We start from the raw sequence: 14,730 nt of genomic DNA on the forward strand, positions 1-14,730 counted from the left end.
CAATTGTATTTTCAGTCATCTTAGGCTCTTCTCTTCAGAGAAAGCAGATAAGGTCTTGGCAGTATGTATGTTCTTGTCATTCTGTGCATATCTGGCAACTAGCACAGATATCCATATTAGCACATTTAAATACTACTGCAATGAAAATAATGAATATTCCAGTAAGAGTTTCCAACAGAAGTGTTAGATACTTCATTGCAGTCTGTTCTTTAGAGAAGAGTCAAAGTGCTGGCATTGAATAAATATAATGTCATTCCTAATTGCTGTCTTTTACTGGGATGTAATACAGACATCTTATAGAAAATATTTTATTTGTTTTCAATTATAGTGATTCTTATCATTATAATTATTTCTGAGATTCTTAAAAGGCTCTTGTTTCACAGAAAATGTTTACATACTTTCCTCCTACAGCTTTTTTGTAGCATTTTCTGCAATACTATTTTAGTACTACTGGCAAACTGAAATACCAATTATTTTTACAATTTATTTTCTGTGTTTTGTCTATTGTAGACCATGTTGCAGTCATCAGAACATCCTTTTGCACAGTGTCATAATACAATGCCAAGAAATCCACATGTTCTGTTGGAAAGGAGAATGCAGAGTGAATTAAATCCTGTCCAAATAAGGCCTATTTTCAGAACATGTGCAGAATGGAAATCTTTGAATCCCCCAAACTCTGTGAATAGAAGGCAGCTTTTACAGACACCTGAGGTTCCTGCTGCAGTGGACTTCACATTCTCAGATGACCCACTGGAGTCAGTGTCCCTGCAGAGTGACAAACCCTTTATGGGACAGCATAAACAAGCAAAAGAGAAACAAACATATCTGCCTAAACTGACAGAAAACTCTCTTGGTGGAATGGGGAATACAGTTCTTATTCCCACTGCAATGCAGATACCACCTGATGAGAAGGAAGTGAGAAAGGAATTGGAACTACTAATGATGAAACTGAAGGACACGTTGTCTCTCCAAACTCAACCAGGTATAAGTTCTCCAGTCATCTTGTCACTGTGTTTTCTTACCTTCATCCCATTTATTCCATAATATTGTTCATAGTCATGTAACCCTCAGAGGAAACTCAGAATCTTCCTTTAGCCTATGTAGTATTATTCTATATAGTAAGGTAGAGCATATTCCAAATATAGCCCCTAATTTCAGACTGATTTGGAATTGGATGAGTCAAAGCTCCTAAGAGATAATGAGTCTTGGCAGTCAGTTAAGGAGCAAACTTAAACTGGTGAGGGCATGAGAGGTTTTTGCTCTTGCCACTTCTGTGACCTGTAACTATAACTCTAGTCCTAGGAGACTTCCAGCAGTACAAAATCCCTTCGTAATCAAAGGTCTTACACAGCAGAGCTTTGTTCAACATTCAGGATGCCTCACTTTTGATAATGAGGATGTAACATGGAATATGACAAAAAAAGCTGGTGCTTTTACAGAGTTATGTTAGAGATTCATTAAGAGTTTTCTAGTGCTCTGTCAGCATCCAAAAGCTTCGAAAGACTTAAAATTTATTCTGCTTTTCAGCCCAACAAACTGCTTTGCACCAGGAGTTGTTCTCTACAGCTGAGCATGTTTGCAGATCCTTTTCTGACCTCATCAACCAAGTAATTTCACCAGCTTGTAAGTGATGGAAACTACCATTCACCTTACAACTTCACTGAACTACTTAAAGGTAATTGATCCTGTGTCTCTTAAAAGAGATTCTTTAAAGTGTCTCAGATGTTGCCTGTAATAACACAGCATGACAGGTTTCTGCATTTAGAGCCTTCACCTGGAGGATTCTGGGGAGCTATATTCCTTTTCTGTTGGTGATTTCCAGCTGCTGTGCTGTGACTTCCTCAGCAGTGCAAACAATTGCCCATTTCTCTCTCTTTAGCTGTTGATATCACATAGTTGAGTTACTTCCTTGGAATGGCGCTCTATTTCTTGTTGATGCCAGCAACAAGGAAAACACTTTTTCCTGTAGTGTACAGAAGGATTTTAAAGACCTGAGAAATTGAAATTATTCAGTACCACTTCGGAGAGAAAAAAATGTACAGTCAGTTATTTACTATGGTTCTTTGGCAGGAGGTGCATAAAAATAGTAAATAACTATGTTTGTATATGCTCAAAACCAGTTAGGGTTCAAGAAAATTTGCATACCTTTAAGGATTTTAATTATGTCACTGAAACGATACCAGCTTGCCAAGAAAGAAAATAGCCCAAGTTTTTACAGGATTTTTTCTGTGATGACAAAGAAAATAAATTTCATTTGGGTAAAACCAAAATATTTTTGGAAGCTCTGGGACAAAAATTAGGTAAATTTTCTGAAGCTTTGTTTCATATATAATCAAAGAGTGTTTAGGCCGATGTGATTGAAAAGGCTAATGAAAAGCATAGGGCTTAAGAAAAGCTGCTTAGCAGAACTCTACACAGATTTTCCACATAGATTTTCCTTGTGTTGTATTTTTCAGAATGAGTTATAATCATCAAGATAAAGGGGCTGCCTGACTCATTAAAGAGGCTAGAAATCTTCTTTTCTGTTGGTAGCAGCTCAGCCATTTTCTTGAAAGACCTTACACTGTGGTAGTGAGATTAATGAACATTCCTCATTCTTTCTGCTAGTTTTGGTCAAAGGAGGCCTGAATTACATGTACTGCAAATACTCGAGAATTTGCAGCAAGAAATAATGGTATGCTATTGGAAGCTAACAAGTGGTTTGTCTGTAGCAAAGGTAGTGTAAAGAGGGTGAAAATTAAAAAAAAAGAAACTTATTGAGGGAGGAGGGAGGACCCAGAGAACAAATAGTGATGAGGTAAATAGAAAGTGGATATACTCATATCATAACATAAATAAATATACCGTGAGATAGAAGCTTGTAGCTTTTGCAATATGCCAGTGCCCAGAGACACACACAACAATCCAAGGAACCTACTTGTTGATTATGGTCAGCTTCTGATGAGGCTTTAAATCTCCTTCTAGTGTGTGCATCTGAATTCAACTTGGTTGGAAACAGTAGCAACTGACAAATGCTGGTTTGGTGTGAAGCACCATTAAACAGACCTGGAGCACAAATTCTTACAAATAGATACTCCTGAACTACCATGAATTGTTTTTTCATGTCATTATGTAAAGACTTAAAGAATTGTTTTCCATGCTAAGAAGCAGTTGTTTAGCTCACAGATCCCTGTAAGATGAAGGGGACAAAATCACAAGGTCTTTATTTTGCTGTTATTCAGTTCAGATGACAGTGAAGGAATTTCAGTCAGACATGTTCATCCCATCCTTCTTCTGACACACTCTCACTGAAAAACAGTAAGCCAGGAACAATATCTGTAAAAACAATCCTAGTTCACACAAAGATCTGCCATGAATTTGATAAGGAACAGTGGTAGGAGGTAATATCCTGTCTTTAAGCACAGTGACATTTTTAAATGTACCTGTATAGCAGATCTACTTTCATCTCAAACTGAGAGCTCTTGGTTTTTTTTTTTTAATATAGACACTCTTTTATCGCTTGCACTCTATCACTTGCAGGTTTACATGTAGTCAGTTGCATCCCCTTTTTTATTTCAGCACAATTAATAACACAGATTGCCTCTTTACATCAGCAATTTCCAAATGTTCTCCATAGTGTGATTATCCTAGAGATTGATCTGTTTTGTCAGTCTTGCCTCCACATCCTTTCCTGCCCATTGCCTCAAAGGCTGAATTTTGCTACAGCCTATTCATTAAGAAGCTTACTGAAGCAGAGAAGTATTGTGAATTCATTTAAGCTAAACATTGTCTTGGCCCATAGTGGTATTTCTGTCTGAAGAGAGGAAGAAAGCTGACATGAGCCATTTTCTAAAGGATCCTGTTGTTGCAGGTGGGACCTATCTAAAGTGGAATCACTAAGAGGTGCCCAAAGGGCCCTGTGGAAATGCATCTCAGTTAAACAGGACCTGTTCAGATAATCTGTCTGCTTTCACATTTGCTAGAGCTTGGGAGTGTATGGCAAGAGGTAACATCTGCTCTACTCCAATACCAATCCTCCTGGGCTGAGCATCCAGCCCTTCACACTCTTTGTCAGGTGCTGGTCTTGGTAGCTGTAGGGACTGAGTGAAGACTCTCTTCTATTGATACAGATTTGCAACAATAAGGCTTTTAGAGACAATAATATAATTAATGAACACCATCAGTAGAGGAGAGAGCAGATCTGTTGTAACAATGCTGCTGCTCTCCCACATGGCAGCAAAGCACTCTCATAGGCTGTGGCTGCAACTGGGGGTCTGTTGTTGAGTACAATAAACTGTGTGTTCCTGTGTTTATCCTGCTTTAGTGTTCTCTCAAACATTGAAATGGTTTGCTGCATGCTTAACTTGAAGCACAAATTCAGTGCCATTGAAGCTGCTAGCCTTCATACAGTTTTTTATTTTCTTCCTTAAGTCAGGATTTCCTCAATGGGACTGTGATTAAGCCTTATTTGTTCATGCCAGTAACCATTTCAATATTTCTTTACGTTTTGTGACTCGAACTTATTTCTGCAAGTTGAAGAACAACCAGGAAGCCCATTTTTCTGTGGGCATTTTGGAAAAAAAAAAGAAAAAACAAACCACCAAATATTGCTACATGCTCAAGAAAAGAAACATTGAATGAACAACTAAATGTAATAGCTCTGGAAAGATGAAATTCATGGTTTCATCCAGCCAATCTGGCAATGGAAATAATTTATACCATAAAAGCAATCAAATGTTACCAGCCATAAGTTGTTTTGCATTAGTTTAATCTCAAATTGCCTGCTAGGGTCATCAATAAGAGTCAGGAGAAGCTGGTTTTTCTACAAAGAACTTATAAACTAAAAAAGAAGCAAATGCAAGTTAAGTATGAGAATTTTTGTGATTAAACGTTTTAAGTGTGAAAGCAGAGGAGCTGATAAAATCTGTTAACCCTTTTACTGCAAAACTGAAAACATTCACGGAAGGTATTTTTCATGTAGAAATATGTACCATTTTTCTTCAGTAAGATGGTGTCTCTTGTAGTCTCTGAGCAGGAGTTGCTCTGTACAAGTGTACAGCTCTGCATACAACCAAACATCACCATCGCTTCTCTAATCCTGTCTTGTAGCCAGTGGAGGTTTTTTGACAACTTCCTTCTCTGCTTGTCTATGTTTTATTGAAGAATCAGTTATTTCCTATTTTGGCACCCAACAGACATTAGTTTGAACAGATCACATGTATTACAAGAAGCCCGATATACACACAGATTCAAGTAGGCAACTGCTTATAAATCATGCAGTTTAGTAAGGAGACTTAATTCATAGGTGATTAAGAAAACCCATAAGTCCAAATTAATCAGAGATGTCGTGCTTGAGGTTACATGCCTTTTTCCACCACATGAATTGACATCAATGGGGATTTTTTAAAATACAAAAAATAAATAGAAATAGTTTAAAATTATCCACAAATCAAAATCTTAGACTAAATGTGTAATTTCCTCTTTTTTCCTAGCTTTCCAATGACTCTTCCAAGTAATATAGATCTACTCTTATGTATATGGATGCTTATTAAATCTTCAAATGAGTCTTTCTTCTTCAGAACTGGTGACCTCTGAATATGAGAAAACATCCCTGAAAAGTGACATAAAAATGCATATAAGTAAATAATTTCCAAACAGCAAAGAGCAGCTGAATACTCAGTTTCCCACACCTTACATTTCCTCTGCATTTAGCTTCTGCTGGTTGTACTTTATCAGCATTGCCCCCAAGCCTCTTGCCCTGATGATAGCCATATCCCTCCCTTTGCATGTTGCCTTTCAGTGTCATGTCACTTTGATCTTTTCCCAGTATGGGCCTTTTCCTGTGGTCTTCCTATAGAACTCTTCTACTTGTAATTAGCAGAATCAAAGTGCTTAAGTCTGCTCAGAATCCTACTACCACACTGGCCTGTTATCAACCTCTCTGCGCAGTGGGTGAGATCCCTCACACTGCCTAGCAGCACATTTGATATTTCCTTGAGGAACTATGGGGTGTTTTCTTTGCAATGATCTCTAAAAGGCAGCTGGTTGCTTTTCTTTCTTTTAAACATATTTGTCTTCTGAAAAAGTAACTGATTAACACAATACCTGCTTATTTAGCAGACCTCAATTGTTCAATAGCATTTGCCCCACTACCCCACCCTGACACCCTGCAGAGTTGGGCCAGGTGCAAAGGGTGATCTGAGCCTAACCGTCTGCACCTGTGAGGGAGCTGGGCACAGCTGAGGTCACTGAGTGGTAAGGGGCAGTGGGACTGCTGGGTGAAAAGAGAAAGAAAAAAAGGAAAGCAAGAAAGGAGAAAAGAAGCAGAGGGTTTGTATCTGTAGTCTTCAGATGTTTCTAGGGAGGATGTGCAATGTGGCTTCTTGAGGAGGATCTCCTTGTACAGCTGCTCTTCAGGAAGATTGCTGTGAGTACAAAAGCTATGTTTTCTTGGTGGTTTTAAAGTCTTATTTTGGTTAGAGTTGTTGTAACTGTGGTGTAACTACAGTGTTGTCATAGATTGGAAATGCATTTATGAAACCTGCTTTTTCATGTTTTTTTTAGGGAAAAGGGATGAGTTACTAAAGATAGCTTGGCCAGGTATCTGAAAAACTTTCCCTACTTGTCTCTACTTACAGCTGATTAAGAATTCTCTGCAGAATATCTAGGGAAGTTGAAATGCTGCTGGGTAAAGTGTGATTTTAGGTTGATTGAGACAGTTTGTCAGATTACTCATATTCAACTGTTCTGATTTTGTAGTCTTTTTCATGGGTTGTGTAGAGTTTAAGAGTATCTTCAGACTGTGAATACAGTCTGAAGATAAAAGCCTGGACGGACTAGACTGATCCAGAAAACAGTGTTTGAATCTGTAAGTCTGGAACTGGGCTACTTCTCCCACTTCTTGGTGCACACTAGAAGAGAATTGTTTCCCAGGAGGATCAAGTATGGGTAACTTGATGATGAAAGTGCCTCTAAGATGTGACAAAGTAGGGGTTTTTTCTCCTTAGAAAGTTCCTGATTCTCAATCTTCACAAGTAGGGATTTATCCATTAGTTCTGAAATGTAAGGCTCATAATAACATCTTAACATCAGTATTTCTGTGCCAAGTTCAGATATCTGTCTTGCTTTTCCAATTCATTGATATGTTTAAGGAAAAACAGAGAATGCAGGTTGCTCCTCATTACTGATTTATGATCCTGTTTGCAATTAAAACAACAAAACAAACCCCAAATGTATTGAAATTTTAACTATTTAAGAGGAGTAAGATAAAAAACTTGAGTATGAAGCAATAAAGTTACCAACTGTTGCAAAAGTAACAGAATAAAACAAGAAAATTTTGCTTTATTTTTGGAATTCTGGAACAAGCCTACTGAAAGCTATTTATACCTGCTCATGTAGATGTGAAGTACACGAGGTAATTTAAGTGCTGTTAGTGCTGCTCCTGGGGCTGAGGAAACAGGCTTGTACCTCTATGCATAAGTGCAAATTCTATTCCTCATCATTTGCTATGGCATTTCTAGCTGCAATTATTACCAATTGATTTCTACTTGCACTGGTGAAATAAAGCAGTTGGACCACAGGTTACAAAGATTAAAACAGCTGGCTTTGTTAAGAAACTGTGAGACTTGGATGAGAAGTTAGATAGCTCCTCTAAAAAAAAAATAGGCTGTCACTGCTATAAGCTGCCTGTGACAAACTGATGTTAATCAGCTGTACAGAGAAACCAGATTAACTGATAACAATGCACAAAACAGAGGGTGTGAATACTTAGTAGTGCTTAAAATCCCTTTGTATAAGAGATAAGAATAGTCAGAATTTATCATAAACCCCTTAATTTGATTCTTCAAAATACATCTAACTGTTACTCTTTAATCTTGACTAGAACAAAAGCTCTTTGTATAGGAAAATCACAGTGTGATATAGATATGTAGAACCAGATGTAAGCAAAAGGCTAAGTGGGAGTTTAGACAGTGATATTCAAAGCTGCAATCCCAAACAAAAAATAATCTAGTGCTTTAACCTGAAGGGTTATCTCAGTTTTTGACAATACTACCACCGTGTGTGTCTAAAGCTGGATTCTATTTGCACCCAGAAGCACGTCAGTCTAGTAAGGACTGAGCAACTTGTTGCCTGTGTGATGTCCAAGACCACTTGGAAACCAGAAGTAGGCTCTGTGCTGCATGCCAACACAGTAAAGATCCAGTCAGAGCTCAGATTCTTTGCAGAGCAGGATAGGATCCAGTCCTTGCTTTTAAATTGCAGGTAGTGGTTGTTTGACTCATAGATTAGAAATTGACCCTGTGGGTGTGAGTTTTTCAGTCTGAGGGGATTGATTCAAGTTCAACTCCTATCTCAAAGTTCAGGATACTGCCTGTAGGTAATAGAGTAAGGACCTCTCAGTCCTTCCTATCCCAGATTCTAGCTTTCAATACTCAAAAAATGTTTAAGGTTTGTGGGCAAGAGTGGGATGGTCCAGTGGTGTATTGTCCCTGAGGTGCAAGAACCCTGAGATCAAGTCCAATTTTTAGAGACACTCTAATGGGTACTTGCTCAGAGAGGCTCTTCATTATTCCATGAACATTCCCCCTAAGCATCTTAATAATTAAGACACTGCCCTAGGAAGTGGAGACAAGGGTCTCAATCCATTGAAGTGTAAAGGCAGTTCTGCCTCTCACTGTGGGCTCATGCACTACACTGTTGGTGATGGAAACAGCACTTCTACCTCTCCATCAAAGTATAGCACCTACCTCTATCTGAAAGTGGTTATTCTCCAGGGAAGGATATATCTGTTGGTAGCAGGATCAGAACTGAAGCCTTGGAAGAGATTGAGATTTAGGAAAAGCTATACTGTGTCTCCCTTTTGGGAATGAGGATGGTAGTTGACAGGCATATGGAGAGGGGCCTGGGAACCTGGAGACAAGGAATTGCAGCACTTAGTGTCACAGGTAGTGATGTTCTTCCTGGAGCTGTAGTTGTGTCTGAAAGCCTGCATGAATCTAAACCTGAGATCTGTTTCCATTGTTTGTTGGGTGAAGTTACTGGTATGGAAATGAAAAATAGTGACTGGCTGCTAGATGGCAAGTAGACACACCTTTACCCTTCTGCTAAAAGGCTGCCACTCTCCCCAACAGCCCAGTGCAGTGCATTCCTCTCAGAATGGGGAATCCAGAGCTAGCCTGTTCGTAGCACAACTGTGGTAAAAATGCTGCTATGGAAGAATATATTGGTATATTCAGTTGCTGAGCTGCCTTCTTTGTTTGAAGCCTCCTGTATCACACTTTCTGCTGCTTTTCCTACCCTATCAAACTGAAACGTAAAAGCTGTTGTTAGAGGTCAGATTGTTTGGAGGTAAAATTTTTACTGAGATCACATTGAACATAAACACAGCTCTACGCTTCACTGGGAGGAGTTGGGGGTTTTTGCACGCACTGTCCTCTGTTTCTGTGTTATTACCACATAGCACAATAGGCCTCAATCTCTTTTCTTTCCACTAGACTCTAATTATTGCCCATGAGATGCATATTAAAGGAGTAGTGACCTTGGTTTCTCCCTGTGAACTGAGAACGTAGAGTAGCCGTCTTGGGGCTTCTGACAGCTTCTGACAGCTGCCTTCTCCCCAGCCCATGGGTTCTGGAGAGCACACAGTCCACATAGATATCCCAGAAGAGCTGAGCCAAGTCCCAGAACAAAGCCCCATGTTTCAAGTTCTCTGAGGATTTCAGAAAGATCATGAAGTCCCAAAAGCCACTGACAGAGTCAGAAATGCGAGGCTTCCTCATCTCCAGTAAAACAGCTGAGGAGGATTCCCAGCATTGGGGGTCTGCCCGCCCAAGAGCCAGTGGATCAACTTGACTGTGGCAGAGGAAAGGTGTCACACAGAACACTGCCATGAGTAGGAGAGAGCAGGTGAATCTCATGGTGCAGTGGATTCTTCCTCTGCTGCCAAGATCCATTATGTCACTGAAATATAAGAAAACCAAGAAAAGCTGAAAAAGTCTCACTCTTAGTTGCAGGAATAAAATCCTGTTGCTTTACATGATACGCAAGGCACTTAAATACTGTTTCTCTGCTCTTTAAAGATTTGTGTATGCTTTTTGTATGTACATAAATACTAGAGGAGTAACAATGCTCTGTGCAGCAGAAGCATGTGTAAAAATTTTTAATCATCTTCAGATCTGAATGATGAACTGTCTTATCTGGAAGTACTTAATACTGAAAGTTTTTTTGCCATTTTTGCTTTACAGATCCCAAATATTTTTCAGTAAAAATCCATTCCTTTTTACATAATTTAAGCTTTTAGCCAGTCTTGCTTTTCTCAACATTTTATGAGCCCTTTAAAGTAGTCTTCAGAATCACAAGGATCAGTGGATAGCAGGTGGAAAAATGTTGTTGAAAATGTGTTTTAATGGTTCTAATTATTGCAGGTTTCAGATTCATCCACTGACCAGGAATGGTTTAGGTGCCAAAGGACAGGACAGTTCTGAGAAGAGGGTATAGCAAAGCCATCACATAGCAGCTGTACTGTACAACATGTACCCATGCATATAGAATCATAGAACAGTTCAGGTTGCAAGGGACCTTTAAAGGTCTCTAGTCCAACCCTTCTGCCTTTGGCAGGAACATCTTCAACCACATCAGATTGCCCAGAGTCCTGTCCAACATGACTTTGAACTGTTTTCAGGAATAGGGCATCTTCCACTTCTCTGAACAGCCTGTTCCAGTGTCTCACCACCCTCATTGTAGAAGATTTTTTTTTCTTTATATCTAATCTAAATTGGTCCTCCTTCAGTTTGAAGCCATCGCTCTTTGTCCTCTTGCAGCAGGCCCTGCTAAAAAGCCTGTCCCCATCTTTCTTATAGGCCTTCTTTAAGTACTGGAAGGCTGCAACAAGGTCTCCCTGGAGCCTGCTCTTCTCCAGCCCCAGCTTTCTCAGGCTGTCTTTTCCGGAGAGCTGCTTCACCTTCCTCATCATTTTTGTGGCTCTTCTCTGGACTTGCTCTAACAAGTCCATGTCTTTCCTGTGCTGAGATGTCTTTGTATATATTTAAAAGTATAAATGTGTATTGCAGATCACTGAGAATTAACTGTTAAAACTCTGAAATTTGCTAAGTAGTATCAATAATGGATAGGTAGAAATTCTGAGAATGATTGTTTTGTGGACAGAAAGGCCCAGTTGTCTCCATCAGATTTCATTTCTACTACATACTTCTCTGTTGCATTTTCTAACAATCTTCTAGCTTTTCTGATATTGAACAAGTTTGAGGGGTTGTTTTTTAGTGTAGCTCATGATATATGGAGAACTTCCCATTTGTGGAAATCAGCTATCTCTGAGATCAGCATTTAGGACAAAATTCTGCTTAATGCATGTGCTGATCTGCTGAGTATTCATGCTTGAATGTTTTCAGTTTGGTTGTTGGGGGTGGGAAGCCACTTCTCTTAATGAGCTTGATAAGCAATTGGCTTTTTGTGTAGAAAGTCTCTTCTATGAGTGATCCTGAAGAAGTTTTCCTTTGCTATGTGAAGAAAAATGCCAAAGGCAGGATATTGATGTGCAGAGGAATTGTACATGAAAAGTAGCCTGTGTGTGAGACTAGGGAAGAGTAGTCTGCTTTGTGGAGTATATTTCTTTATAGAGCTAAAGGACTCTTCAGAGACTTCAGTCCTAGAAATGTTATTCTTACCTAGCCCCCTGTCTGGCTACCTGGTCAGGTTCTGGGAACGTTTTTGAGGTATTCAGACTATTCAGACTTTGTCCCCCAGCTGCCTACAGCCACTTTTCATTCCAAGTTCGGGTGTTGTGAGAAGAGCTGGCAATGTTCAGCCCTGGAGCTGAACATTGCATTTAAGGAACAAAAGAGGGACAGCTTGCTCTTCCCACACTGCACTGCCTAGTGGATGTCACTTATGACAGTGGTGGTAGTAATAGGGCTGTCCTCCTGCCGCTTCCAAGATCCCCAAGAAACATCATTCTTCTGTACCCTACTCCACAAGGCAGGCTTTGATTACTTTCTCAGAAGCAAGGCAAAAACATCCTGTGAGTCACTACTTTATTCTTATTTGTGCATCAGAGCCCTTCCACTGGGCACAGACACCTGTGTGCCATGCAGTATGCACGTATGTCTGTTTACCGAGACTTTTTCAAGGGACATAGTTAACTTTATCAAGTTTCTGGTTTTCAGAGCAGTTTAGCAGTCTCAAATATGACCATGAGGGTGAGGAGACAGACATGGGACAGTGGGTGGGGAGCCCCAAAAAATTGTTCAAGCAAAGGAATAATAGTAAAAGAAGCTAATAATACTAAAATCCTTTAAATGATGGTTCTGTGACTTTGACAGAGCCCATCTCACTTGTACAGGTTAAAAATGGAACTGGTTGCTTTGTATTTTCTGCTCTCCCGCACCTATTCTAAACTTTATATGTTACAAAACTGGCTAAGACAAGGGTTCTGGATTTGTCAAAGCAAGGGGACAGTCCTGGGCAAGGAGTTCATAGGGCATTAATATGAGAATCGGTGCCCTTGAAAATGTGATGTGCATGGCATTAGTAAGGGTCATTAGCAAAGGCCACTAGTCCTTATGGTCAAACTGGTCAAACTCAGGCAGCACTGTGCTGTTAGTCTTCCACAAGGTTCAAGATTTTGGTTTTTTAGATAATTGAGAGCTGGAAGGGATGCCCAGGAAATTGGAGATTTCATTAATCTCTTACCTGTGCATGTGGTGAATGCTTCCATGCAATTCCTCCTTACACCCTCCAATCTCTTGTTATTTCTGTCCATTCATTGAAGTTTGTGTGTGTGTGAGTGCTATTTACACTTCCTAGTTCTGACTTTTCCCACCCTCCCCCCTATCCTTGCTTCCCCTTGCAGTGTAGTCTCCTGCTCCACTCCCCGTCATGGATAATGCCTTACAATAATAATTTAACAGTTAATCAATTAATGTGTTACTATAATCTGACTTGAAGCTCTCGTTACGGCAGTCCCTCGGCCGTGCAGCTGCCGCAGCCGATCCCGGGCCGGGTGCCCGCTCCGGTGCAGCATCCCCGGGCGGTCCCGCGCGGCTCCCGAGGCTCCGGGCAGCGCCCGACTCCGCCGCCGCTCCCGTCCCGCTCCGCGCCCGCCCGCCCCGCGCCGCCCCCGGCTCTCAGCGCTTACCTCGGGCAGGCTCCGGCCAGGGCAGGGCTCTCTGAGACCGCTGCCGCCGCCGCCGCGCTCCTTAAGAAGCCGGAGCGGGCAGCCCCGCTTAGTTTTTACGTCAGGGCTCGAGAGCAGCCCCCACCCCCGGGCCCGGCCGCTGCTCCCGGGCACCCGGAGCTCCCGCTTTCTCTGAGCGGAGCTGTCCTTGCTGCAAGTCCGCTCCGCTTCTCCGTCCCGCCTGTTCTCCTCTGTTTGCGGACCCCGGTTCTCCCGGGGCAGCCTGGTGGCCGTGCTGCCTCTGGCCGAGGGGAAGGGGTGCACAGTGGGGTGGAAGAGTAACAGACCTGGCAAAGCTGCGGCCCTCCCCTTGCTGCACCGGCGGAGGGCAGGAGGGGAAGAGTAGAAAGCAAATCTGCCCTTGGAGTTCATATTGCCCAGAGCTGGCTCAGACCTCAGGTATCTTGCTTTATGTACTTGGCTGTTTCAGATCCTTCCATCCCAGAGCAGGAATCTGTGCGGCACAACTAGAGCTATTTGCTGGCTAGGGCTCAGCTCACATGGTGCAGCTCATATAAGTTGAAGCAGAGAGCCAGAGAAGAGCCACAGAAGGGCTCCAATTAAAGGCATTAGTTGAAGTAGTTGGGGTGTGCTGCCCACTGCAGCTCAATTTACACAACTTTATCTTAAGAGCTAACTTGGAGGGCTGTACGTTCTCCAGCAGAAGGGGATGGTCTGGCTCCATTTTCCCTTCCAAGAACTATAATGTGGTCTGTTGTTGTTGCATTTTCCCTCTGTGAAGTTCTCAGCTGGATTTTGACTTCTGTGTAGCAACTGGAAAACCTCTATGTGTTAGAGAAATGGGTTAAGCTAGTAGGGAAGCAAAAGGAAAGCACTGATGAAAAGGCTGTCTCCTGTTATGTGCAGCATGGAGAAAAAAGCCTGAGCACAACTCTGCAACTGACAAGTCTGCCTGTGCTCACTGTGCCTGCTGTGATCCCCTCACATACAGAAAACATACCACTCAAAGAGCTGGGGCTCTGTGACCGTGCTGACAACCAGTGGTGGGCAGAACTTGCTTAACACCAGCTATTTGAAGCGATAGGCAGATGAGAACATGCTTTTTTCTTTGTTCTGTAGTTTCTAGGCCAAATCGTGTAGCACCTTGCTGCATGTCTGAAGCCAGTGCAGCTCCACCAGTCCATACAGCTGGGCAGCAAATTATTTGTTTTTCCAAGGCTTCCACTGGCAGCTCACTTTTATCTCTGCATGTGGAATCACAATCCCTTCCCCAGAAGGGATTCAATAGCATAAGGCTTATCTTTGTTGAAGACAGTGGGGCTGCGCTGGTCACCTCAGCTGGAAAGTTGGCTTGAGACTCTGATTTCTCTGATGTTCATCAATACCTTTATAGTTTGCATTCTTTCTGTGCATCCAGTCCATGTAAATGGAGAAGGAACTTCTTTTACAAACCCTTGGTCTTGCAACATGCCTATGACAATAAACACTGCTTTTCTTTTGATATTTTATCTCCTCAATAAGCAATCCCTGTCCAAGTGTATTTTGTGTAAGTAATGCTACTGTTTAACAAAAGTGGAAGGAACTTTTTGGGGATGAGAGAA

The 14,730-nt window shown here is 41.4% G+C and overlaps 2 protein-coding genes across 2 annotated transcripts in view; one reads left to right on the plus strand and one right to left on the minus strand.

Moving 5' to 3' along the window:
* DYTN (dystrotelin) overlaps nt 1-14,730 on the plus strand; it is a 77,313-nt gene that overhangs the window by 19,426 nt on the left and 43,157 nt on the right. Inside the window, exons 14-15 of the mRNA XM_054636791.2 lie at nt 511-982; nt 1,528-1,675. Coding sequence (XP_054492766.2) covers nt 511-982; nt 1,528-1,631 — 576 coding nt within the window. The 3' untranslated portion in view covers nt 1,632-1,675. The remainder of the gene's footprint in view (nt 1-510; nt 983-1,527; nt 1,676-14,730) is intronic.
* Nucleotides 5,442-9,932, minus strand: FAM237A (family with sequence similarity 237 member A). Its single transcript, XM_054636010.2, has 2 exons — nt 9,518-9,932; nt 5,442-5,590 (listed from the first exon to the last, which is right to left on the minus strand). The coding sequence occupies exons 1-2, from the start codon at nt 9,930-9,932 to the stop codon at nt 5,442-5,444; spliced, it is 564 nt and encodes a 187-aa protein (XP_054491985.2).

The sequence above is a fragment of the Agelaius phoeniceus genome, chromosome 7, assembly GCF_051311805.1.
Source record: "Agelaius phoeniceus isolate bAgePho1 chromosome 7, bAgePho1.hap1, whole genome shotgun sequence".
Taxonomy (NCBI): Eukaryota; Metazoa; Chordata; class Aves; order Passeriformes; family Icteridae; genus Agelaius; species Agelaius phoeniceus.

Coding starts and splice junctions, on each gene's coding strand:
- FAM237A (XM_054636010.2), bottom strand. CDS start 9,932: ATGGATCTTGGCAGCAGAGGAAGAATCCACTGCACCATGAGATTCACC. Junction 5,591..9,517: donor GTTCACAGGGAGAAACCAAG/GTCACTACTCCT, acceptor GTCACTTTTCAG/GGATGTTTTCTCATATTCAG.